The sequence below is a fragment of the Notamacropus eugenii genome, chromosome 1 (genome assembly GCF_028372415.1).
Source record: "Notamacropus eugenii isolate mMacEug1 chromosome 1, mMacEug1.pri_v2, whole genome shotgun sequence".
NCBI lineage: Eukaryota > Metazoa > Chordata > Mammalia > Diprotodontia > Macropodidae > Notamacropus > Notamacropus eugenii.
Genome location: NC_092872.1, coordinates 713,885,068 through 713,908,045, shown reverse-complemented (window position 1 = coordinate 713,908,045; position 22,978 = coordinate 713,885,068). Strand labels below are relative to the sequence as shown.

The following is a 22,978-nucleotide window of genomic DNA, read 5'->3' as shown; positions in this document are numbered from 1 at the left end:
TGAGCAGCTTTGCCCACCCACTTGGTCTCAGTTTCTGCAGTGGGTATGACTTTATTCACTCTCCCCTACCCCCCAGACAAATTGCAACTGTCTAAGACTGTCCTTAATTTGGACCTAATCCTGAGGAATCACGCTGGACAGGAGAGCCTGCCTCTGGGATTTTCAGCAGTACACATCTTCAAATTCTACAGCATAAAATTAAAGGAAATTTGGGGGCCCACAGGCTTCTGTTCATTTGAGCCACAATATGGTTGAGGGGAGGTAGAGAAGGAACACTTCCAACGCTCATTTAACCAGAGAAAAGAAATACAAACTTTTAATTTTTTTTTCCTTTTAACACAATACACTTTTCCAGAGCAGATTTGAAATACAGACACAGTATCATACCAGCAAGAAGACAAGCTAGAAACTGGACATAAGAATGAACTACACCTGTTCTGAAAGGACAGCATGGGGGGAAAGAGGCTGGGGAAGCAGGGTTAACCAGGGCAACATCGACCAAGGACCTGACTGTATCTTCTACAGAGCAGAAATGCTCCTGTCAGAAACAACTCATTTCCCATGCACCACAGTGGGTACGGAAATCTGTAGGGACTGGGGGAGAGAAAGGGGTCACATGAAGGCTAGTAGTGCAAAACATTGAAGCCACGTGATCCTGGAAAAGGGGGAATCCTTGGTGAGCCCCAGATCGCTGAGCTGGAGCTGTCCGTCATCTGGCCTGCTTGGCATTCTCGGGCACTGGAGGCAGTACAGGATGATATCAATCTGGTCTCCTCACGATGCTGGGACGAAGGACAGCTGAGGGAGTCCCAGAAAGAACATTGGGGGTTTTGTTAAATAGCTGGCAATGTGAGCAGAACCCAGCCAGGAAAAGAGCCCATACTGTTATAAGCTGACTATGCCAGAGAGATCAAGAGGCTGGAAGGGCATCATTTCTACCCCTGGGAACGTTTCCCCAAGGGGAGATGATGAGTGGGTACCCAGGAGGCGTAGGGAACTGAAAACCATCATGGAGCATCTTTGTGAGGGAAGAGAAGAATTTGGAATCAAGGCATTTGCCCAGACTCTTCTCCCAAATGCCCTTGTCCTGCCAAGTCTTACTACCAAGGGAACCCCTTTTTTCATGGGATGAGGAAAACAGCACAGAGGAAAGGAGGGTTTGTTTTTTTCAAAGGGAAATTCTAGCCTTGCTGGATTTTCCTGCCTCCCCAGACCCATACTGTAGGCCTGCACCTCAGGGACTTCGGCCAAATTGTGTAGAGGATGCAGGACGCCCAGCAGGCTCCTGTGGTCAGGAGCAGGCAAGGCTGGCTGAGGAACACCAGTTCTACAATAACAGCAGGGAGACTGGAGGGCAGGGCCCTGACTGGGAGGCCTCAAAGAAATACAAACACAGGAAAAGGAAAGGATTGGAGCCGGGAGGCCACAGCAGGGGCCTCTGGGCATCTACTGGCTCCCATCAGGGTCTGAGGTGTGATTTTTCATCTGTAAAGGAAGAAAAAAACATTTAGTTACACCTTCCCAGGGTTCTCAGCTGTTTTCAGAGAACCTGAGTCAAAGGTTCAGAGGAACTGTTTAGAAACAAACGTGTGAAAAAAAATCCAGTCAGATATGGGCTTCTAAAAACTTGTTTCCAAGAAGACCCCAACATCTATCTTGGGTCTAACTCAGTTTTTGAAGAGACTGGTCTCATGAGCCACTGTGAAAGTGTCTCTAGTAATGTGAACTTCACTGGGCAAAGGGCCCACAGTGTAATGGAGAACCAGAGGAAACTGAACAGACCACGGTGAGAGATGGAGATCTGATTCCAGCCACATGCCAAGTGCCTGTTCTATCCTGAGTCCGCCATGCTGAGCCCCTGAGAACCTCAGCGTCCAGGATGGGCAAAGGAGAATACCTCAGGCCAATTCATCTCCCCTCCCTCCCATTTAAAATAATAATACTAATAAAAAAGCTGACTGAGCCAGCTGGGGGGGAGAGGAGACTTGAGTCTCTTCATTTCTCAGTTAGATCTGAACTCCCTGACCTCTTAAAGCATCTTCTGAGTCAGAACCTCATGAGCCCGAGAGCTGACCTGTTTTTCTCAAAAGCAGCTCCAAAGGATAGTGGCTTGGTTCTCCATTAAGAATTCTTGCAAGCCTGGCTTTGAGCACCCCCTTTCCCCTTCTATGGCCTCCTTCCTATTCTAGGTTGGCCCTTGTGTGTCTCAGCTCACAGAATCATGAACAACTAAAGCTTTTCAATACTAAGTTAACCTGATGTGGCCGGCACAAAGGGCTGCAGCCAAACCTGGCCTCCCCCGGAGGGTGCTCAGCAGCTCACTGTTTCCTTCCTCTTCCTTCCTCTTGTCTCCTCCAGTCCTAAGAGGAGCTAACTGCCTCCCCAACCCAGCCCAGGGGCCATAGGGATGATAGGATGGTGGGGAGGGAGCAGCTCCACATCTTCTCAGCTCTGGCCTGCACATTTACGAAGGAGCAAGATCCTGCCTGTGTGGTTCCTTGCACCTTAAGGAATCCCTGGTGAGCCAAGGGTCTGGCCCCAGTTCTATACCAGTTGTAGGGTAGGAAATGAATTCAAAGGCACAGACCCTCACCGCCTCCTCCGTGTCTGTGCTCTCCTCTGCGCTGTCAGCCTCCCTTCGGCTGCGGGCTCTGGGTTCTGGGCTGTCTTTGCCCCGGGGCTCTCTCTGGGCCTCAGTTGCTGCACTGGAGGATTCCCCACCCACTGAGGCCACCTTCTTCTCGCTGTCTTGGGGCCCTGTGCGACAAGAGCCAACCTGATCAGAAGGATCAGTCCTCCCCTAACTTTGGGGCAGGGTCCCCAACTGCCTGGTCCCCTGCTGATCTCTACCCCTCCTCACCACATCTAGGTATGTGGGCCCCACTTGCACGAGCACGCTGGCAGCTGGACTGTCCCTGTCATCACTAACAGAGAGGCCACTGCCCATGCTGGGTACACAGAAGCATGTACACCATTCCTGCCACCAGTAGTCAGATTGGGAGGGCATATGAACATGAAGACAGCCTGCTCTGTGCTGCTTATGCCAAGTCCATCCAGGCTGGCATAGTCAAGGAGATACAGAGCAGATAAACTGGGCCTTGGGGATGGCCCTGTCGTGTGCACCTGACCTCTACATACAGCACTGGGAAAAATGAACTTGGCGTTTCTGGTGAAAAATGAAACCAGTCTGGCCTGGAGTGAGATTCATGCTGGGAAGAAATAGTAAATCGGGTTGCAGCCAAACTATGACAAGACTCAGGTACCAACTTTGCAGCGTGGTAAGGCAGCAGACACTCAGAAAGCCATGAATTCAAATCAAATTTCTGACCCTTTCTAGTTGTATGACTCTAAGCAAGTCACTTCACTTCTGCCTGCCTCAGTGTCCTCATCTGTATCAGAGGGCAGGGCAGCAGGCCTTTTACCTCCCAGCCGGTCACGTCGCTGGTCCATACGCTCCAGGCTCTCCAGCAGACTGTCCACCTGCGCTTTGATCTGGCTCAGCTCCCCCTTGATCGAGTGCAACTCCTCGGCTCTTACTGCACAGGGACAGGGACAACAGTGGCTTGGCCTCAGAAATGTGGCCCAGAGCTTGGCCAAGGCTGAGGCACCAGGGATTTCTCACCAGATCCCAGAGGAGGCCCCTGGAGCATGCAACCAGCCCAGATTGGGGGGGAGGGTCCCAGAGGGGCCAAGCTCTCAGTGTGTTTTCAGGCTAGGACACAGACAGTCCTCTGAGACCAAGTCTGGGTTTCTTCCTCAAAGTCTAATTGCATGCAGTTCTACTCTCATGAGTGGGGAGGGCTTGTAGGGGGTAGCAGCAGAGGGAAAGGGAAGGTCATCCAGGTCAGCTAAAGAAGCAGACACCTTCTGTCGTGTGGGGGCCTAACCTAAGAACCTGAGGATGTTCCCTGACTAGTGGGAAACAAGTCATACAGGCAGATTCTGGGGACACCCAACTCCTCACCCCTGGGAGCATCCCTCTCCCCTGGGCCTCCAGGCTCCCCACTTACACTTTGTCCGGACAGGGGGTGGGTTGTTGTTTCGTGGAGGGATGTGGGGATTGAGGCCACTCTTGCCCCCTGTGCCCATATGGGTTCGTCTGCTCTTGACAGGTGCTCGGTTGATAAGTGGGGGGATCCTCTGATACTCATACACCCTAAAAAACACAGTGGGGGCTCCCTGGATGGAGTTCTAGCCTTGGCACAGTATCAGGTGCCTGACATGCTCCCTGTTTTCCCTAGAAAGCCATCAGGCTGAGTGAGCGCCCCTCCTCCAGCAGCGTCTCGGGAAGGGGTGCTACGAGCTGAGAGGGAGGAAGGACCCACCTGTAGGGGAAGTCTTCCCGATACAGCTCATAGTTCAGGTCACAGTTACTGCTGCAGAGGAAATAGACCAAACAGAAAGGTCACCATCTAGCAAAAAAGAAATGCTCCTAACCTGGTCCTAACTAAGTGACATCAGGGGAAAGTGAGGCAGGGAGAGAAGAAGCCTGGGGGAGCGACGTCACTGCTCAGGGACTCCAAACTCACTGTGGCTGTGCCTTCTGATTTTAAAATGTTTTACCTCATCTAGAGATCTGTGGTTTCCCTCCGACCCCCTCCCTGCATCGAGGGGTGCTTTCTGGGACCACTGTGGCCCTCTCCCATGGCCTGAGTCTGGCTTTCTTTTAATTCAGTAATCTTTTCACTTCACATGGTTGCTGTCAGGGACCCAAATCATTTCAATCCTCCAGGGCACCCCACTCCTGGCTAGCCTGTAGTCCTTTGTTTCTAGTTCTCTCCCATCCCATAATTGCTGATTCTTTCTCACCCACCTGAGCCAGGACGGGCCTTTGAGGAGCTCCCCCCCAAGATGGCCTACATTTCACCCAGATGCAAGCTTCTGGCCCACAAAGGCTGCCTGCCTGCCTGGCTGTTTCCTCTTTGAGGGGAGCACAGCAGGAGAGCAGACCCCCCAGCCTGACAGGCAAGGAAGTGGGCACAAGGTCTGCGGCATCAGGGCACAGGGGTCAGGGAAGGAGTTAGTCAACAGCAGATAAACCCCTCAGTGCCAAGGATCCCACTTCTCAGAGACCAAGCTAACTACAGAACAAAGTATGAAAGCCAAAGTCCCCAGCATGATGGAGTTGTGACAGTGACAGACACACAATCAGAGGCTGAGCTGCAAACTCCTTAACTCCAAAGGGTCTGCTCGTCCTGTGCACAGTGACCTTTCAGCCTTTCGCTGACCACCCAAGCTCACAGCGAGACTGACTGAATTTGGATAGAAGTGGACAATCTCTATGGAATTTTTAGCTTGAATTCAAAACCTCTCACCCTCAAGACAGGCTGTACAAGAAGAAGGCACTATGTATTCATTATCAGCCAACAGCCATTCTCTGGCGGCTTGGGAGAAGGAATGCTACTGCTAAGGAGAAAAAGAAGGGCCCAGATTCTCACTCAAATGAACTGGTAAGCATTTAAGAACAGGCTGCTATTATTTTTTTATTAGGCAATCGGGGTTAAGTGACTTGCCCAGGGTCACACAACTACTGTCAAGTGTCTGAGGCTGGAATTTAACTCAGGTCTTCCTGACTCCAGGCTCACCCAGCTTCTCCTTGCTATTGAACCAATCTGAACACCCACCGCTAGGGCAATAGTTAAATAAACTATGGACCACTGACACAATGGAAAAGTAAAAGCAATTAAGGTGGGCCGACCAGAGTGGGGATTATAGAGAAACTGGAAAGATCTTTATGAAATAATGAAAAGTGAGAAAAGCAGCGGGCGGACCGGGAATCCAGGTACACTTAAGAGAAGAAAACTGAACAAGTGTCACAATGCTTTAGGAACGGACATTCGTTCTTTTAAACGTGGAGAATTACACCATGAATATGCGTTGTTTGTATTGGTATTTAGTGTCTGGTTTCTAATTTAACAGTAGTTAACTAGTTTCTAGTTTAGAGAGCTGCCGGGTACTGAGCCTGGGGTCAGGCAGACTCATCGAGTTCAAATCCAGCCTTGGACACCTACTAGCTGTGTGACCCTAAGCAAGTCACTTAGCCCTCTTTGCCTCGGTTTCCTCATCTGTAAAATGAGCTGGAGAAGGAAATGGCAAACTACTCCAGTATCTTTGCCAAGAAAACCCTAAATGGGGTCACCAAGAGTCAGACACATTTGAAAAAACAACTGAATTGTTAGTTTAAAAAACCAAGAAAAGCCAGTGGCAAGCCCAAGGCAGAGGCTGTTTACATGTTTTCACCGTGACTGGAGCAGCAGGAATAAGTGAGGGGTCAAAAAAGGGGCAACCTTCTCACAGGAAGAAGGAGGAGATTAAGCTCAGCCCCACCCCCTCCGGGAGGGCCTACCTGGGGGCCACGGCTAGAGGTTACTTATTTCTAATCAACTCTCAGGGGGGAAAGTGACTCCTAAGGCAAAATGGCTTCCCCCCAGCGTACCTGGACCCCAAATTCATCAGACACTGGGCTATCACAAGGATTCCCATCAGGGTTAATCATCTCTGGTTCCAGAGTCTAGTTGCAGAAGTGAGGATGCTCCCACCACAGAAATGCATCCTAGCAACAGCAGGAGAGAGAACAGCTGGGCCACAGTCACAGAGATAGAAATGCAAATCCAATTGGAATTGCTTGGATTCCCTGACATGACGAGAGATATCCTGTCAGTACCAAACCACAGGACCACTCACCCAGGAGAACTGAATCTAGGAGCCTCTTCCTTCTCTCACAAAATGCCAAATGTTCTGGGGCCCAGAGCCCCACACCAGTGCTGAAGAGGAGCCTCCTCCCCCAGGGAGCCTTCCAGCCTGGCTAAGGGGACAGGATGATGGGCCATTTCTATAGAAATGATTCGTTCTCATGAAGAATACAGAGAAGCATGGGAAAGCTTCTAAACTGATGCAAAGTTAAGCAGGGAAATAATACATACGCCAACACCCATGTGAACGGAAGGAACACAACCGCCACCAAACCCAACTGGACCCTTTCAGGTCACAACCAGCTCCGGTGCAGAGGTGAGGAGCTGGGCAGAAGGCTGAGGTCCGGGGTAGTGTCTGCTGAGTTTTCCCCCTCTCTTTTAATCTGGTTTTTAAAGAGAGCCAGCCCCAGGGCGCCCTCTGAGATCCGCTCGGTGATTCAGGATGGCTCTCCCTCTGCTAACTGAAGGAACAAAAGCTGCTTTTCAGAGTGGAATCAGTGAAATAAATGGGAGCAGGAAGGAGAGGCCAGCGGGAAGGGGCTCCCGAAGCCTTCCCCTAAGGTTGCCCTGGGGCTCAAAGAGCCAACAGTGGGCCTGGCACAAGGCAGCCTCCCTGCTTTTCAGAAGCTAGGCAGAGAGGGAGGACTAGAAGGACGTGGCTGTCAGGCCCTCCTGGATGGAGGAGATTTGGGTGAAGGGCTGGAGGGGAGCAGAGCAGGTGATGCCCCCACCTGGGCTCCCTCCCCACTCCTCTAAGCCTCATCCCTTCTGCTGACACTTCCAGGGCAGTTACCACTGCAGACACACAGCTGTGCACCAGGGGGCCTCAGGCCGAATACTTGGGCAGCTGGGAGCAGGATTCCCCACAACTGGAGCATTGGTGGTTCAGTGGTAGAATTCTCGCCTGCCACGCGGGAGGCCCGGGTTCGATTCCCGGCCAATGCAAGAGCTGCAAAACTTTTAGGCTCTTGGAGTCGTTCCACACTTAAATTTAGTCTCTGGTGTTCCAAGCTAAAAGCATCGCTCACTTAAATCTGTCACACAGAGAAGGCTTGGTTTTACTGAAAGGAGCCGTGCTCAAAAACTCCCATGGGACCAGCGGCAAAGGCTAGCAAAGGAAGGACACTGTCCAGAGCAAGGTCCAGATGACAGCGAGCAACTGTGATGACTTTCCCTTTGCATTTCCTCCCCCTCCCCAGTCATTTGTGTGGGTGTGCTCCTACCTTCCCCTACTCAGCCCAGAGCTAGCAGCATACAAATAGAAAAGAAAAGCAGTGTGAATACAATGGCCAACATTCAGCCTTGGAGTCCATCAGGCAATCCAGATGTAAGCGCCTCCCACGTGCCCAGACTGTGCTAAGCGAGAAACAAGAGACAGCCCCGCCCTCCAGGAGCTCCCAGTCTAATGGGGGGAAGAGGATAAGCAAGACTGATACATACAAACTATGTAGAGAACTAGGAAATAATGAAAAGAGGGAAGGCCCCAGAAATGAGAAGGGCTGGGAAAGCTTTCCTGTAAAAGATGGATTTTAGTTGGGACTTCCCTGAAGGAAGCCAGGGAAATGTTTGGGGGAAACACAGCCAGGAGGCCATTGCCACTGTATGGACCGGTGTGTAATGGGGAATGCAATATAACAAGACTGGAAAGGTAGGAGGGCTGCGAGAACCAGCATCCTTGGAGGAGAGGGAGCCCCTGGAGATTACTGAGTAAAAGGGTGGGGGGAAGGTGACATGGGAGCACCTGGGCATCCTTTAGGAATACAGTGGGGTGGCTGAAAGGAGGATGGGCTGAAGCAGGGAGAGATTTGGGACAGGCAGAGTCCCCAGCAGGCTGTTGCAATTGTCCAGACATGGGGTGGCCAGGGCCTGTACTGGTGATGGCAGTAACAGAGGACAAGGGGGCACTTTTGGGAGATGCCACAAAGGTGAAGCAACAGCTTGGATATTGGGGGCAGGGGGAGGGGAAAGAGATAGTGAGGGGTCCTGGGTGCTTCCTCAATGGTGAGCCTGAGGGATGGGAGGAGGCGGGAGAGCTTAGGGGGAAAGGTAATGAGTTCCCTATTGGACATAATGATTTTAAGATGTCTATTGAAACTCCAGCTCGATGAAAGGTAGTTGGAGATGAGAGATCAGAGGTCAGCAGAGAGATGGGGCAAGACAAGGAGATTTGAGAATCATGAACACAGAGATGGTAATTAAATTTGAGTTTCAGTCAGCCCTGAACATGACTCAAGCAATGGGTCTGTTCTTAATTCGTTTCTAAGAAGTCTGGGTTCAAATTCAGCAAATCTCTGACATCAGCATGAGCACCTGATACGATATAGATGAATACTGATAATCCTCTCCATACTTCTGAACCACATCTAATCCAGGGCTGCTGATTTCCCACAAAGAGAAAGAAGAGGGAAGGGATGAAAAGGGAAAGGAGAAGTACAGGTGCATGAATAGATAGTAGGGCAGTCTCTCAACCAACTCTCTTTTTCAACGAACCTTAAATCATCTCATTTTTTCCTTTTAATTCTACTTTGGTAAAGACTATAAGCTCCAAAAATGTAGGGAGCATGACTTTTCTAAAATCTGAATCTTTCCCAACGATACAATGCTCTCTACACAGTAGGCACTTAATAAATGGTGGGGGAATGAATGAGAGAATACCAAAATGCAATCCCCAAGCAGTCAAGGTCTTCACCATTTTTAAGGAGAAAGCCCACCATGCCTCCACCTGCAGTGTTATCTCCCCTCCTAAGCACTAACAGGTTTGCCACAGGCAGATAACCCAGCACATCACCACAAAATCTGGAGCTACCACCAAGTACCTCCCCACAAACACCCTTGCTCCTCTAATTGCCTGTGCCCATTGATCCAATCTGATCCCAACCCACAGGGAAATCAATGAATGTTCAAGTCAGCAGCCCTACGAGGTGAGCACCTTGAAGGAAGGGTGGTGTGGAGAAAAACGTGGGCCAACAGGACGAGAGATGAAAATGATGAGGGAACATCAGGGTGGGCAAGTGTGCTCAATGAAGAATAGCAGACAACAGCACCCAGTGGAACAGCTTTTTGGATGACGCTGAGAACAGACCACGAAGGAAGGGATCCAGATCTAACTGGCTGGAGCTGGCTCCCACCACTGACTAAGGAAAAAGAGAGCTGCCAGCAAAAGAGGTTATGAGAAACAAGGCAGATCTCTCCCTGCCTGAGCCAGAATGCTTCTGGGCCATCCCCATGGCAACAAGCAAAGCAATTAGCCCACAGAGGTTAGACTCTCACACTTACAGGCAAATGACCAGTGCCCAGATGGACATCCTGGGTTCTCTGCCTATGAGCTCAACCCTACTGTCCCTTAGAAGAAGGCTCTCAGCTCAACTTCAATTGGTAGTTTCTCCCTTCTTTTCCCTTCCCCCCCTCCCTGTTCCACAGCAGCCTAATGAAAATGAAGCCTGCCCTTACTTCATGTTGGGCTCACCACCATCCATTTGTTTCCCATCAGAACACTTCTCAACTCTCCGTCCCAAGGCTAATGAAGAGTGAGTAACCAAGAAGACTCATGAATGCCACTGGTGGTAGTGGGGGGTAGCAACACCTCTGCCCACCTTCCTAGGAAAGGGTGAGTCAAATGGGGGGGATGCACAATGGGAGAAAGCTATGGAGCCATCTCCAGGAGGGGAAAGCCTGGCAGGTTTCAATGAATCCAGCCACAGCCAACACTTCAAAGGCATCAGCCCCCAAATTCCCTTCTAGGAATGTTCCTAGTCAGTCCCACCTGGTTCAGAGGGTCCTGTCTCTATCTGGCTAGCACATACTCCTTCATGTCTCCTAGAAGCAGAGGTAACAGGGAGGTGGAGGGGGTATGTGGAGAGCCCTGTTTTGTGCTGCATCAACAGCACTAGCCAACAGCAGGGGGGTGGGGGGAATTCTGCCTTGGGTCAAGAAAATGGAGCGAGTAGCCTTTGGGCCTCTGGTTGACACAAGTCATGAGCCTGGACAAAGTGGAAAGAAGAGCACGCTGGCCTCCCCACCCCAGGACCGCTCTCCTTGGGCCCCTCGGCCACCTTGCCCCCAAAGCTCTGAAAGAAACTCACTGGTAGAGGGTAGCGCTGTGCTGTCGCTTCTGGCCAGGACGGGCCCGGCTCCCCTTGGGGTCTCTGGCCATGTCTAAATCTAGAGAGAGAGAAAAGGAGGGAGAAAGAGCAATCAGAAGAGTGAGAAAGCAAGCTAGCAGGGTAGGGGGGCAGGTCTATTAAAGGCGGAAGGGGAAGGAGCCCAGCAAAGACACGGAAATTTTTTTAAATGCCTAAAGTCACCAGAGGTGGTGGGAGGCTTCAGCTCAAAGTTGTGCTGCATTTCTGGGTCCTCTCTAGGGACCATGGGCCAGGGTATCCCCAAATCAAAAAGAATTCCAGGTTCTAGGATCTGAGACCTACAACCACTTCAACTGGTCCTTCAGCAAAAGCTTAGTTCAGAAAATGACAGGAGAAATGGTAGGTGTTTCCCCCCCCACCTAAGGTCAGTGATCTGCATCTCTCCTCTCCTGGGTCCTAGAACTAAAGAGTAGGTGAGAAGCAACATCTAGGCCTTCTCTGCTCTCGGGGAAAAGAATATAAAGGCTGGAAAAGGAAGAGAGGCTGAGGAGCAGCTCCCTCCAGGAGCTGGAGGAGCACACGCCTGCTCTGCCCTGTCCCACCCATTCCAGGAGCAGGGCTTGACCAGATCCTCCTCCAAGCAGCTCCCAGGCTAGGTAAAAGAGGGCTTGAACCCTCCCAAACCCCAAATGTGCAAGACAGACAGCAACATGGCATCCTGCTTGCAGGTATGAGGCTCAGTCACAGTACAAAGGAATTCCTGGAAGTGCCAACACCCACTGCTGGGTCCCACCCTCTGTTTAAGAAGTCCAGACTGAGCTGGACACCAGAGCTTGACGTTCTCTGGGATGGAGCCAGTGGAGATAGTTGAGGGGATTTAGAACATCTGTTTTTGAACTCCCTTCCTGCTCTTTACTGGAATAAATTCAACAAACTGACAATTCAAGTCAGAAGCCCCCAACTAATTTGATTTTTTTTTTAAGTCAGTTTAGGGTGCACCTCATCCACACATTTAGAGATGTAAAGGATTTTAGGGATTATCTAATTCAACTCCTTTACTTTACAGGTGGGAAATAAAAAGATGCAGGGAGGGAGACAAAGATGGGAGACGAAAAGATGCAGGGACTTGTCCAATGTCACAAAATTTAGTGATAGAGCTGTGATGCATTTGTAATTCAATTTTTATTTTATTTTTAGTTCAGAATTCTCTCCCTCCCACCTCCACCTTCTCATCCACTGAGAAAAACAATACAAATGAAACTTACAAAGATGCAACCAAGAAAAAAATACATTTCCACACTGGCCAAATATTCCGTGAGCCCCCGACCTCCTTGCTGTCACCTCGGTCCGGAAGTGGCAGCATGTTTCGCCAGGAATCTTTTGGAGGAATTCCTATGTCTTTCAACCGTTGTCTGTCTTTACAACGTTGTTGAAATTGTGCATCAACTGTTCTCGTGGTTCTGGTCACTTCACTCTGCATCAGTTCATACAAGTCTTCCCAGGTTTCTCATGTCTTAGAGCACAATAGTATTTCATCACAATCATATACCACAACCTGTTCAGCTACTCCCCAACTGAACAGCATCCCCTCTATTTCCAACTCTTGGCCACCACAAAAAGAGTTACACACATACCTGTAAACGTGTTGGCACACATGGGTCCTTTTCCTCTTTCTTTGATCAGAGCTGTGGTTTGAACCCAAATCTTCTAACTTCAGTTCTCTCTACCAGACAACTCACTTTATACTTAAAATCAGTTTAAATAAAGGAACTGTCATAGCAAGAATTACATTTATAGACAAAAAACGGGATTGCTGGCATGATTTAAATTTGTTATGAAGTAAAGAAAAAACACTGCCCCACTTATCCATCAGTCAACAAGCGTCTATGAAGCACTTATAGCATGTCCCAGGCAGTCCTAAAAATGGGATACAAAGAAAGGGGAAAATTAAGTTCTGGCCCTCAAAGAGTTCCAATTCTGTTAGGGAAGACTGGCCAGAAGTCCTAAGTACAAGATCTATACAGTGTAAATGGAAGGGGGAGTGGTCTGAAGAGGAAGGGACCCAGGAAGGCCTCATGATACGGAGGGGCTTGAGATGAGTTCCCGAGGAAATCAGAGAAGTCTGAAGGATGAGGAGGTTAAGAAGAGAGAGCATTCCAATGCCAAGGTCTGGAGCCAGACCTGGGGCCTCAGCAATAGCAGGAAGGCCGGGGTTGCTGGAGGCAAGTGAAGGGTATCCTCAGGGGAGAGCCCTGGTCCAGAGCCTGTGCCAGGGCAGCATCTATGGGAGTGGAGAAATGGGCTCAGGGAGGCCCCAGGCAATGCCTTCCATAGAAACAGGGGGAGGGTTTGGAAGGACCCTGTAAGTTTTGAGTTATTTTTGGGTCATCCAGTACACCTTCCAGAAGGAGAGGGGAGATTTCTAAGGAACCCAATCTAGAATTATGGAGGAAACTGAGGGCTTGAGTAAGATGTCAAGACCCATCCTTAAAGTCTACCAGTACCTAAGCAGAGTGCTAAGAAGGACAGATGTGAAGGTTTCTCTAGATGGGGCACAAAGTCCACCACATCCACCACCATTTATCAAGGGTGAGGCATTGCTCAAGGAACATCAGCATGTAAGTGGGAAGTAAAGCCACACCAGACACCAACCAAAGATTCCATTCAGTAAACACGTTTTCAGAGCCTCCTATGTGTGGAAAGTACTGTAAGGGGAGAAAGTTCTGCAGAGTGCCAGCTGGATGACCCTCCAGAAAACAGGACTCAGAAGACCAAAGCAGGGTGAACAGGCCCCAAAGATGGGAGCACCACTCAGAAGCAGACTCTGCCCTGGACATCACGTCTTCCATCCCCACATGGAGCTGGTGCTGGAGCCTGAGCATAGACTGTTGGGCCAAGCATGGATGTCACTTCCAAAGAGTCCTTTGGTCACTGTCACTCAGCAGTGATGTCACATGAGAAATGAGAGCTTCCCAGAGGTGTCCTGCTGCCAGCCTTCTCAGTCTCCAATCTTTATCCACAAGGTCTCTTCCACATGTCTCCTAACCCTCACACAGCCACACTCCTCACTGAGATCTTCGTTCTCACAGAGGCTCTCAGAAAAGTCTCTTAATTGGTGCTTCTAACTCTAGGCTCTCCCCTCTCCACTCCAGCCTCCACAGTGGCCAGATTAATATTTCTAGACACAGATCTTTCTGCCCATGTCACCAACTCACCTGCTTGAACATCTTCAAAGACTCCCTACTATCTTTAGGAAGAAATACTAACCAGACTGGCATGAAATCTGACTCACACCTACCTCTCTATCACTACCTTTTACATATATCATGTACGTTCCAACCTAAATGGCCAAATTCTATATTCCATCTAGAGTGGATACCAAAGCCCCTCACAAGCAGCTTGCATGTGAATGCCTGGCAAATTGAATTAGGATAGAATACACTTTTCTGTCTCTAAGCTTCTTCTCATCAGCTCCTTTCAAAATTCTGCTCAGACACTGTTTCTTCAAGTAGGCCTTTTCTTATTCCTTTTCTGCCCTCGGTTCTTTTTCAAATTATTTTTATTTACTTACCTGTGGACATGCAGTATTCCCCCAGTAAAGGTAAGGTCCTTGAGAGCAAAGATTATTTTATCTTTGTACCCTTAGTGCCCAGTAACATGACTTGCAGAGTAAGCACCTAATAAATAAATGTGTATTCTACAGAATTTAACAGAAGGCATGGAAAGGTGGCCTTTTTCAGAAGAACATTGCTGGGAGCCATTAAATGCTAAACTCTGACATTCATACATGGTAGGTCTGAAAGTTAGAAGGGACTAGAGAGAACATCTTGTCCTATCCCTTCAATATACGCAGCCCAGAGGCTCATCAAGTTGGTCTAAGTTACACATCTCATTAGGTCCTGAGCCCAGATTCAAAGCCAGATCCTGACTCCAGGGCACACCCTTTCTTTGGGGCTGGAGACCAAGTTAAAAGGAATCAGAGTAATGGAAAATCAGGAGAAGGCTATGAAAGCAAGTTGTCTGAACTCTCCTTTTGCTGGATTTTCTGAGGAATTTTTGTGCATGAAAGCCCTCCAGGCCGTGTTTGGGGAGTCAACAAGCACTTTGGCAAAGACAAACAAGCTTACCCAATGGTGGGAAGATAACACACCCAGCAGGTGGAGAGAGAAAGAATCCAGTGTCCGAGAGTGAGCATCAGATGGAGAGAGCAGAGAAAGCCACTGACATCTCTGCAGCCCTCCTTTCAAATCCAGGATCTCCTGAGCTGGCCTTACTTCTTCCCTGGAGTTCCAGCTCCATTCCAGACCTTCTTTGGTGGCTTAAGAAGGTGAGTCTTTTTCTAATTTACTTTTTCATAGTCACAGCAGCTCTTGAACTTAACCCTGAAGAGAAGTCAAGTTGTCTAGGGCACGCTCTAATTACCTTCCAAATCTGACCTAATAACGATTTGGTGCAGCTCTGACATCTGGCCCAACAAATGAACCAATGGGGAAAGAAGTGAGAGAACCATCCAGGTGCTGATTAATTTTTCAGCCACTGCAACTCAAGACCTGTGGCTCAGGTGCAGAGAGGTTGCTATCTTTGTTAGTGGGGGCAGCACTCATGCCAATGGCCTTTCAATGCTAACCCTCCCTCACCTTCAGATACCTGAGCAGCAAGCATGGACAGGAGGGACCACATGGCCAAAATGGCAGCCAAGAATGGGAGAGTCAACAAGCAAACTGAGGGAAAACTTCCTGACCATTAGGACTATTCCAAAGTGGAATGGGCTGCCTTGGGAGGGGGCACGTCTTCCCTCAATAGAAGTAAGTCTTTAAGAAAAGGCTGGATGTACTTCTAAGGTACCTAACTTTAAAAAAAAATTTTCTGGATGCCTTTTGTTTTCACATCCACCATTTCCAAATACACTCCCCCAGCCTTGAGCACATAGGGACCCTTCCTGACCAGGAATGAGACATGGGCAGTTCTCTGCCAAAAGAAAGGAGGGAAGTTTCATCCTTTTGTAGTCTTTTTCTTTCTGTAATTGTGGTCACTGTTCTCCTGCCTCCACTTACTTCACATATGGCCTTTCCCATGTTTCTCTGAATTTTTTGTATAACCACACTGCTGGGGGCTCAGGAGGATGACTGCCCATAAGGATTAGCTCTAGAACCCAAAGTAGCAGCCACCCTTCTAGGTCACCCCAATCTTCAAGTGTGAATATCAGTATTAGATGCAGAGAGACTGAGCCTAGAAGGGACAAGAGCCCAGACTGGGAAGGCTATGCTGATAATTTGGTGTTTGCCACAGTTCATATTTGGAGGAGGGAAATGGCTGAATCTGTAGCACTCAGGTGAGAAAGTCCACTACCAATGCAGATCAGCAATTGTTCTGTAACTTACAGTCTTAGAGAATTAGCTTCCACCTCTTATGACACAATATTATTCCATTCCAAAATAGACAATCTGTTCAGTTTTTCCCCAATTCGTGGATATCCTTTGTTTCTACGTTTTCACTAACATAAAAAGTGCTTCCATGTGGCTGCTGATCATTTATGGTTCTTTTGAAAACTGCTTCTATCCTTTGACCTTATGTATCTGTTTCTGGATGAGAAAGCCATCTATTCCAACTGAGAGAACCCAATTCTCCAACATTTCAGAGCCATCTCTTTTTGTGTGTGCATCTGGAGTCCCAGGGCTGGTCGAGTCTCATAACATCAGAAAGCTCACTGCTTTCCTAGCTCCCTTCCTAGAAGGAATTTCTCCTGCTCAGTGGCCTCTTCCCACCCTCAGTGTCGCATACTCTGCTTCTAATCATTCTATCATCTGACACTGTTGATTTTCAAAGTTATTTGGTTAAATGCAGCCTTCTCACTGATTGGAGTGGTTTGGGGCAGGGGAGGGGAAGGAAGGGTAAAAGGTAACAGGAACAAGCCCAGCTTCAGTTCTCTTTGGGGAATGAAGGGTTCTTTCTTTTCTTTGTCTTCACAGGTAAACATGTCAGCGGGCATTGCAGAATGCCTCCTGCTTGGCCAAACACTTCCACAGCCACCGTCTTATGCTACGTGAAATAAGCAGCACCCCTTTCCCATCCCTCTGTATCTGGTCTAGATCTTGTTTGTCCACACATGCATGCTTGTTGTCTTCCACAGTAGATTGTGAACTCCAGGGCAAGGACTGTCTTCTGCCTTTCTGTGTACAGCACCTGGCACACAGTAGGTGCTTCATGAATGCTTACTGAGTAACTTGCTCAAGGTCCCACTTGCATGTTATTAGCAGAGTTAGAACTAAAACTCAGGTTCTGTCTTAGTTGCCCAGTTCAGGCTGCTAGATGGTACAACACTGGACCTGGGAGTAAGAATCCCTGAGTTCAAATCTGGCCTCGGAGTGACTCTGGGCAAGTCACTTAACCTCCACCTGCCTTGGTTTCCTCCTCTGCAAAATGGGGACAATCATAGCACCTACCTCCCAGGGTTGCTATGAGGATCCAGTGAGAGAATATTGGTAAAATGCTTTGCAAACCTCAAAGCAACATGTAAGTGATGTTATTATTTTATCATTCTACCAGTGTTCTTATCAAAGGCCTACCCTCCCACCTGTTCCTCTCCAACATCCCACAACTCCATGTCAGCTTTCCTTACTAGTAGCCCTGTAACACATCTGAAGTCCTGACACAAAAAGCCCATCCTCCCTGCTGCTGGTCCCCGCAAAGGACAGAGCACACCCCAGAGCTGCGTGCACCTCCAAGCCCAGCTGGTCTCACACACAGACAGCAGCTTCAGGCCGGCCCTGATGTCCCTGCTTCCAATGCTCCCTCCTTTTCCGTCACTTCAAGAAGAACTGAGTCTATGCAGCAGAAAAGGATGGGACAGAAGGCCATCAACAGGGCAGGAGCACAGAGACAGAATCACATGCTGACTTTCTGGGCGCTGGCTGCCTCAGTGAGGGATTTATCTGTGCCCTGCATTTCTCACGCATTTGCTGCCTGACCCTAACTCTACATGGTGTGAGCCATCGATGAGAAAAGACAGCCTCAATTAACTCAAGTTTATTATCTGTAAGCTATGGACTAGACTTTCAAGTCTTTCATCTTTCACCAGACTTTCATCCCTCCCCTTGAGTCAGCATGATGTAGAGGACAGAACGCTGTTCAGGAAGACTCAGGTTCAAATCCTAACTACTTACTAGCTGCGAGATCTTGATCAAGTCCCTGAACAGCCTCAGTTTCCTCACCTGTAAAATCAGATAGGTGGTTGAACTACATTTAAGAGCACAGGCCCCGGGACAGACTATGTTATCTGAGCCCAACTGGAAAGATTCAGCATGGCTTGGCCAAACATGGTGAAGTGAATTTTTGGACTCCAGCAACTCTTTAAGACATTTAACAACTTGGAGAGGAACTACAATTGGAGTCCATGGAGGGAGAGCCCACCCTGGGGAAGTCTCAGAGCTCTGTGGCACATAGCTGCCAACAGGCCAAACAACAGCCCTACTTATCCCCTCCTGCATTGGTCTCTCACACTCAAGTCTGATTTTCCACATCTGTCCAGTTCCTCTATCCTTCCCTTTGCAGTGCCCCACACAGAACAATCCTGGGGACATGTCAGTCCTTTCAAAACTAGAAGCTGAAATTATTAACTTATTAGTAAAGCAGAAATTAATAAGATTAGCTTTTTCTAATATCTGTGAACTTCAAACTCTCCCTGAGCCCTCTATGACAAATACCTATTTTATATATAGCAGGCTGAATACACTGAACTAACGTGTTGGGTCAGCCAGGTGAAGCTAATGAAGCCACAGGTTAAATCCCAGTTGGGCTAATCCACTTCACCGAGAACAATTCTAGTGAGGGCTGCACCTGCAGGTCCTGCCAAGCCAAGGAGCCAAAAGGTCCCTGGTGGCAGCCTGTGAGACAAGCAGCTGTGGGACTCCTCAAGGGGTACCCGAGTCCAACTCACAAAGAGTTTTAAGAGACAGTAAGGATAGTTGAGGAACAGGCGGAGTGTGATGGTGAGGTATGAAGCAAGACAAGACAGAAATAGGTGATCAAGGGGCAAAGCAAAGAGGGCTCTAGAGCAGAAATATTTAACCTTCCCCGTTGGCAGGCTGGGGAAGCCAAAGAGCCCCTTCTCAGAATCACATTTAAATAATTAAAGGTAATGCTCATTTCGTTTCATTTGGAGATTAGGGAAAATAAAGGTGTCATTTCCCCCAAATTCACAGGCCTCTAAAAGGTTGTGTGGGGTTGTGTGGGGCAAGGCTCCAGAGCTACAGCACCCAGTCATAATTCTACCCAGAATTTCTCAGCCATTCTTCTTCAGATGAACTCAAGACGTGTCACATTCTCTCATTAATTTTCACAATATTGTTACGATAGGAGGAAACGCATTAGCCTCAGCACAGAAACACAGGCTTTCACCTATTGCGGGTTCCCTGGCCCTGCACAGGCTGGAGACTTGGGGGGGGGGGGGGTGCGCAGATCACTTGCATCAGGCATTTGACTGTGGAACATTAGGCTGGTTCTGCTCCGCAAAAAAGGGCAGAGAAAGAACAAAGAGGGGGCTGGCAAAGGGCAACTTTGGGCCTGAGGCTAGAACCACCTTCCTAATAATTACATCCACAGTGTATCCCTCCAGGGAATGAATGAATGGTTGGAGAAAGGATTTATGAAGCACTTATGTGTAAGCTCCCAGAGGACAGCACCAACTTGAGCCGGTGCTTGCATCTGGGGAGGAACTCCTGGGGTGGGAACTCCCTTCACCAATCCAGAGCCGCAACCCTCCTATTGTTTGTGGTCCGGAGCTGGTCTGCCTCCAGTAGACAACAGGCTAAGGGACTTGTCCATAGCCACAAAGCTAATCTGGGTCAGAGGCAGGATTTGACCCTAGGCCTTCCTGACCCCAAGAGCAGCCCTCTATCCACTAGGCCACACTGATCCTTGCCTTGCCCACCATAGACACTGTTTGCTAAACTGAAAGGTGGAGTGGTCTGCTTCAGGAAGTGCTGGGTTCCCTCTTAGGGGAGGGAAGCCTGGATGACCCCTTGAGCCTGGACATCACAGAGGGCATTCAGTAGCAGTTCCTTCCAACTCTGAGATTCTGCAACTGCCTTCAAAGGAGGGACAACTGAAGGCTGAGTCACTAAGTGCTCAAGGTTACAGGGCTCCTAACTGGTCATTCTTTCCACCAGCCTCTTCTCTTCCTGACTGACTCTTCCCGATGAAGTGGCTGGGGGTGGGGACAAAGCCCTGCACCGAAAGGCTGCTTAGCTTCCTTCCCTCTGCCCTGTGGCACAAGCTTAGGAGTGTGGGGTCCTGCATCTGGAGCTCCATCTAGTCTAACTTTCTCACTTGATGATGAGGAGCTAAAGCTCACTCAGCAGCACGCAAGTAACAAGGAGCAGAGACAGGGCTGCAACTCAGGGCCACCTTATGACTCTACTACATCCTTATCGTCCATGCCCAAACAAATGCTGCAATTCAGCACCAAACTTTCCCCTCTTGGAGACACCCAGGAGTCTGATAAAGGTCCATCCTCTATCACTGATTCCTGCAGATTTCCTATCCCCACTGAATCCTGTTCCACCAGCCCTACAAAAGCAGAGGAGAGGAGCTGAGAAGTGAGAAACTAGGGACAGACAGACTGCCTAGTGCACGATTGAGAGGGGGCACAAAACTCCAAGAAGAGGGATTAGGAGGGAAAAAGAGGCTGACAAATGATGAAATGTTTTAGATGAAAAGACGGCTGCAGAACAAGAGATTTTCCCTGAAGGGTAGGGCAGAGAGCCCAGCACAACAGATAAAAGATCCCAAACTAACGAGCGGCAGAGGAAAGACCCACACAGTTGGAAGTCTCCTACTAAATCAACTGGGAGCCTTTTTAACCTTTAACCACAGCAAGAACATGGGACCTGATGGATTCTTCGCATCTCTGTGGGCCTAGTCCGGGATAAGCTCCAGCGGCCTGGATTCCTCCATGAGCTCAGACGCTTCTGAACCCAAGAGAGACCCCTCAGAAGCCCTGCCACAAGTCGGCATCCAACACTCTCGACTGTTCCTTTCCCTTAGGGAGGCTGTTTGTTCACTTGCCAAACTGCCCGCTGGGGCCTGTGGAGGAGGGCAGCCTTGTACCATCTGGAACAGGTGACACCTGCGGGAAACATCGCCTCACCTAGCAGCACTGGGAGGGGAGGCCGAGGCAGACAGAGGGCTTCCTGAGAAGCTGAGGAGGGCCTTTCTGAGGGTTTTCCGCTGGCCATCAGCTGCATGAGGGTGGGGAGTCCACCGGTGGGTGCAGGCGGTTCTGATTTTCACACAGGGATGTCTTCTTGAGATTCAGAGACACAGTCACACAAAGGCCCGTAATCAGGCAAGGCTGCTGTCAGACGTGGGGCAGTTTCTGCTTGGTCCACATCGGATCACCCACGAGCCAAGCCCAGCCAAGCTCACTAATTTGCCAACCCTGCCAACCGAGGGCACTGTAGGTAACAGAATAAACAATTTGTCCAGATGCACCTGTGTCAAAGACGTCACTGCTGGGCATCCGCAGGCCCGCCCCCATCCTGCCCCGGCTGCCGCACCCCCTACCGGGGCTGGGGGGGGCTCGAGGGCTCCTCGTGGGGAAGCCTCTGGGACCGCAGCTCGGCCCATTCTACGGGCGCGGCTGGCGAGGCCCGGCCCAAGGTCACCCGGGAGGCCCGGCCCGAGCTCTGAGCGCCACGGTCTCCCCCACCCCCGCCTCAGTTTCCCCAGAACGAACTAGAAGGAGGGGGGGCGGGGCGGCTCGGCCTGCCCAGCCCGACGGGCCCAGCCCTGCCAACCGCCGCCCCCCAACGGTCCCCGCGGGGCCCCTGGCCGGCGAACAAAGGCCCCGCGGGGCCCGCGCGTGGGGCAGGCCGGGGAGGGGCGCGCGCCCCCGCGCCCCCGCGCGCTGCGGCCTTCCCGCCCGCGCCCCCGCGCCCGCCCCCGCGCGGCACTCACATCTCCGACACGCTTCTTCGCTGCCGAACAGAGTCATGCCAGCCCGCGGGGGGCCCGCCGGGTGCCAGCGAGGGGCGAGGCCGCCGCCGCTGCTGCTGCCGGCCGCGGCCGTGGCCCGGGGCGGCGGAGGGGCGGCTCTCGGCTCGCTGCTGCGCCCTCGGCCCCGGCTCGCCGGTCCCAGCACGGGCCCCTCGTCCGCCGCCGCTGCCGTCGCGTCCTCCCCGCCGCCGCCGAAGCCCCCCCGGCGGGGCTGAGCGCGGGGCCACTGGAACGTACCATGTCCCCGGCGGGCGCGGGGGAGCGCGGCGGCGCGGGGCGGGGACACCAGGCGCCCCACCTCGGCCGCGCGCGGCGGGGGCCGCCCGCCGCGGGGCTTCGGGCCGGGGGACATGGGGCCGCCGCCGAGGAGCGCGCAGGGAGGGCGGGGGCGGCGAGCGGCCTCCCTCCTCCCCCCTCTTCCTCCCCCTCTTCGCCTCCCCTCCCCCGCGGCGGCGGCGGCCGAGGCTCGGCCCGAGGGGCGGGGCTGGCGGAGCTCGGGGAGGGGGGGGAAGGGGGCGGGGCCGGGCGCCGGCTCCCGGGGAAGGCGGGGCCGCCCGCGAGGAGCGAGCCGGCGGGAGGGGGCCGTGCCGTCCCGGGCCTCCCTCGTGCCGACACCTGCGAGCACTCACCTGTGCGTGCGTGCGTGCCCCGCCGTGCTTCCCGGGAGACTGGCGCGTGCATGCATGCGTGCATCCCGGGCCCCAGCGAGCCTCTAAGGACGCTGCCTGCGTGAGCACTGGCCCCGGGGCCACGCGTGCATGTTCACACGCGTGCACGTCTGCTTGTCGACGCGACGCCCCCAGGCGCGGCCCTGCGTACCCAGGAGCGCACACGCGTGTCCCCGTTATCGATCCACGTGCTTTTCTCCGGCTCTTTGGTCGGGGTGGGAAGGCTAATAATCTTGGTGTGAATGTACTGAAGACCCAATTCGAACAGCTGACACGTGGCGAGGCTCCGGGCTGGCGGAGCAGCTCACGCGCGTTCCGTCCGAGCCCGAACCTCAGGGCCCACCTGGGCCGGCTTTCTGCCCCGCCCAGCCCCAGCCCGGCTCGGGCCTGCCTCCCTGGCGGAGCGGGAGGGCTCCGCCCCCTCTCGCGGGCTGGACTCTGCACCCCGCCTCTTGTCAGTTACCACACTTCGCACCTTTAAAGGCCGCGGCTCCGAGGAGGCTCGGCCTCCCGACCTCCCTGCTGTCTTGCCTCGGCTGGG

The 22,978-nt window shown here is 51.4% G+C and overlaps 1 protein-coding gene and 1 non-coding gene across 2 annotated transcripts; one reads left to right on the top strand and one right to left on the bottom strand.

Annotated features, from left to right (window-relative positions):
* Positions 1-288: 288 nt before the first annotated feature.
* On the bottom strand, positions 289-22,136 carry LOC140521500 (uncharacterized). Its single transcript, XM_072636575.1, has 7 exons — positions 21,731-22,136; positions 10,775-10,853; positions 4,326-4,376; positions 4,011-4,156; positions 3,423-3,536; positions 2,594-2,757; positions 289-1,485 (listed from the first exon to the last, which is right to left on the bottom strand). Exons 1-7 carry the CDS (start codon positions 22,119-22,121, stop codon positions 1,447-1,449), a joined length of 984 nt encoding a protein of 327 aa, XP_072492676.1. The 5' UTR covers positions 22,122-22,136; the 3' UTR covers positions 289-1,446.
* On the top strand, positions 7,567-7,637 carry TRNAG-GCC (transfer RNA glycine (anticodon GCC)). Its single transcript has one exon. It is a non-coding gene; the product is annotated as a tRNA-Gly (tRNA).
* Positions 22,137-22,978: the final 842 nt, after the last annotated feature.

Coding starts and splice junctions, on each gene's coding strand:
- LOC140521500 (XM_072636575.1), bottom strand. CDS start 22,121: ATGTCCCCCGGCCCGAAGCCCCGCGGCGGGCGGCCCCCGCCGCGCGCG. Junction 10,854..21,730: donor CGAAGAAGCGTGTCGGAGAT/GTGAGTGCCGCG, acceptor CTCTCTCTCTAG/ATTTAGACATGGCCAGAGAC. Junction 1,486..2,593: donor GCACAGACACGGAGGAGGCG/GTGAGGGTCTGT, acceptor CTTCCTTTACAG/ATGAAAAATCACACCTCAGA.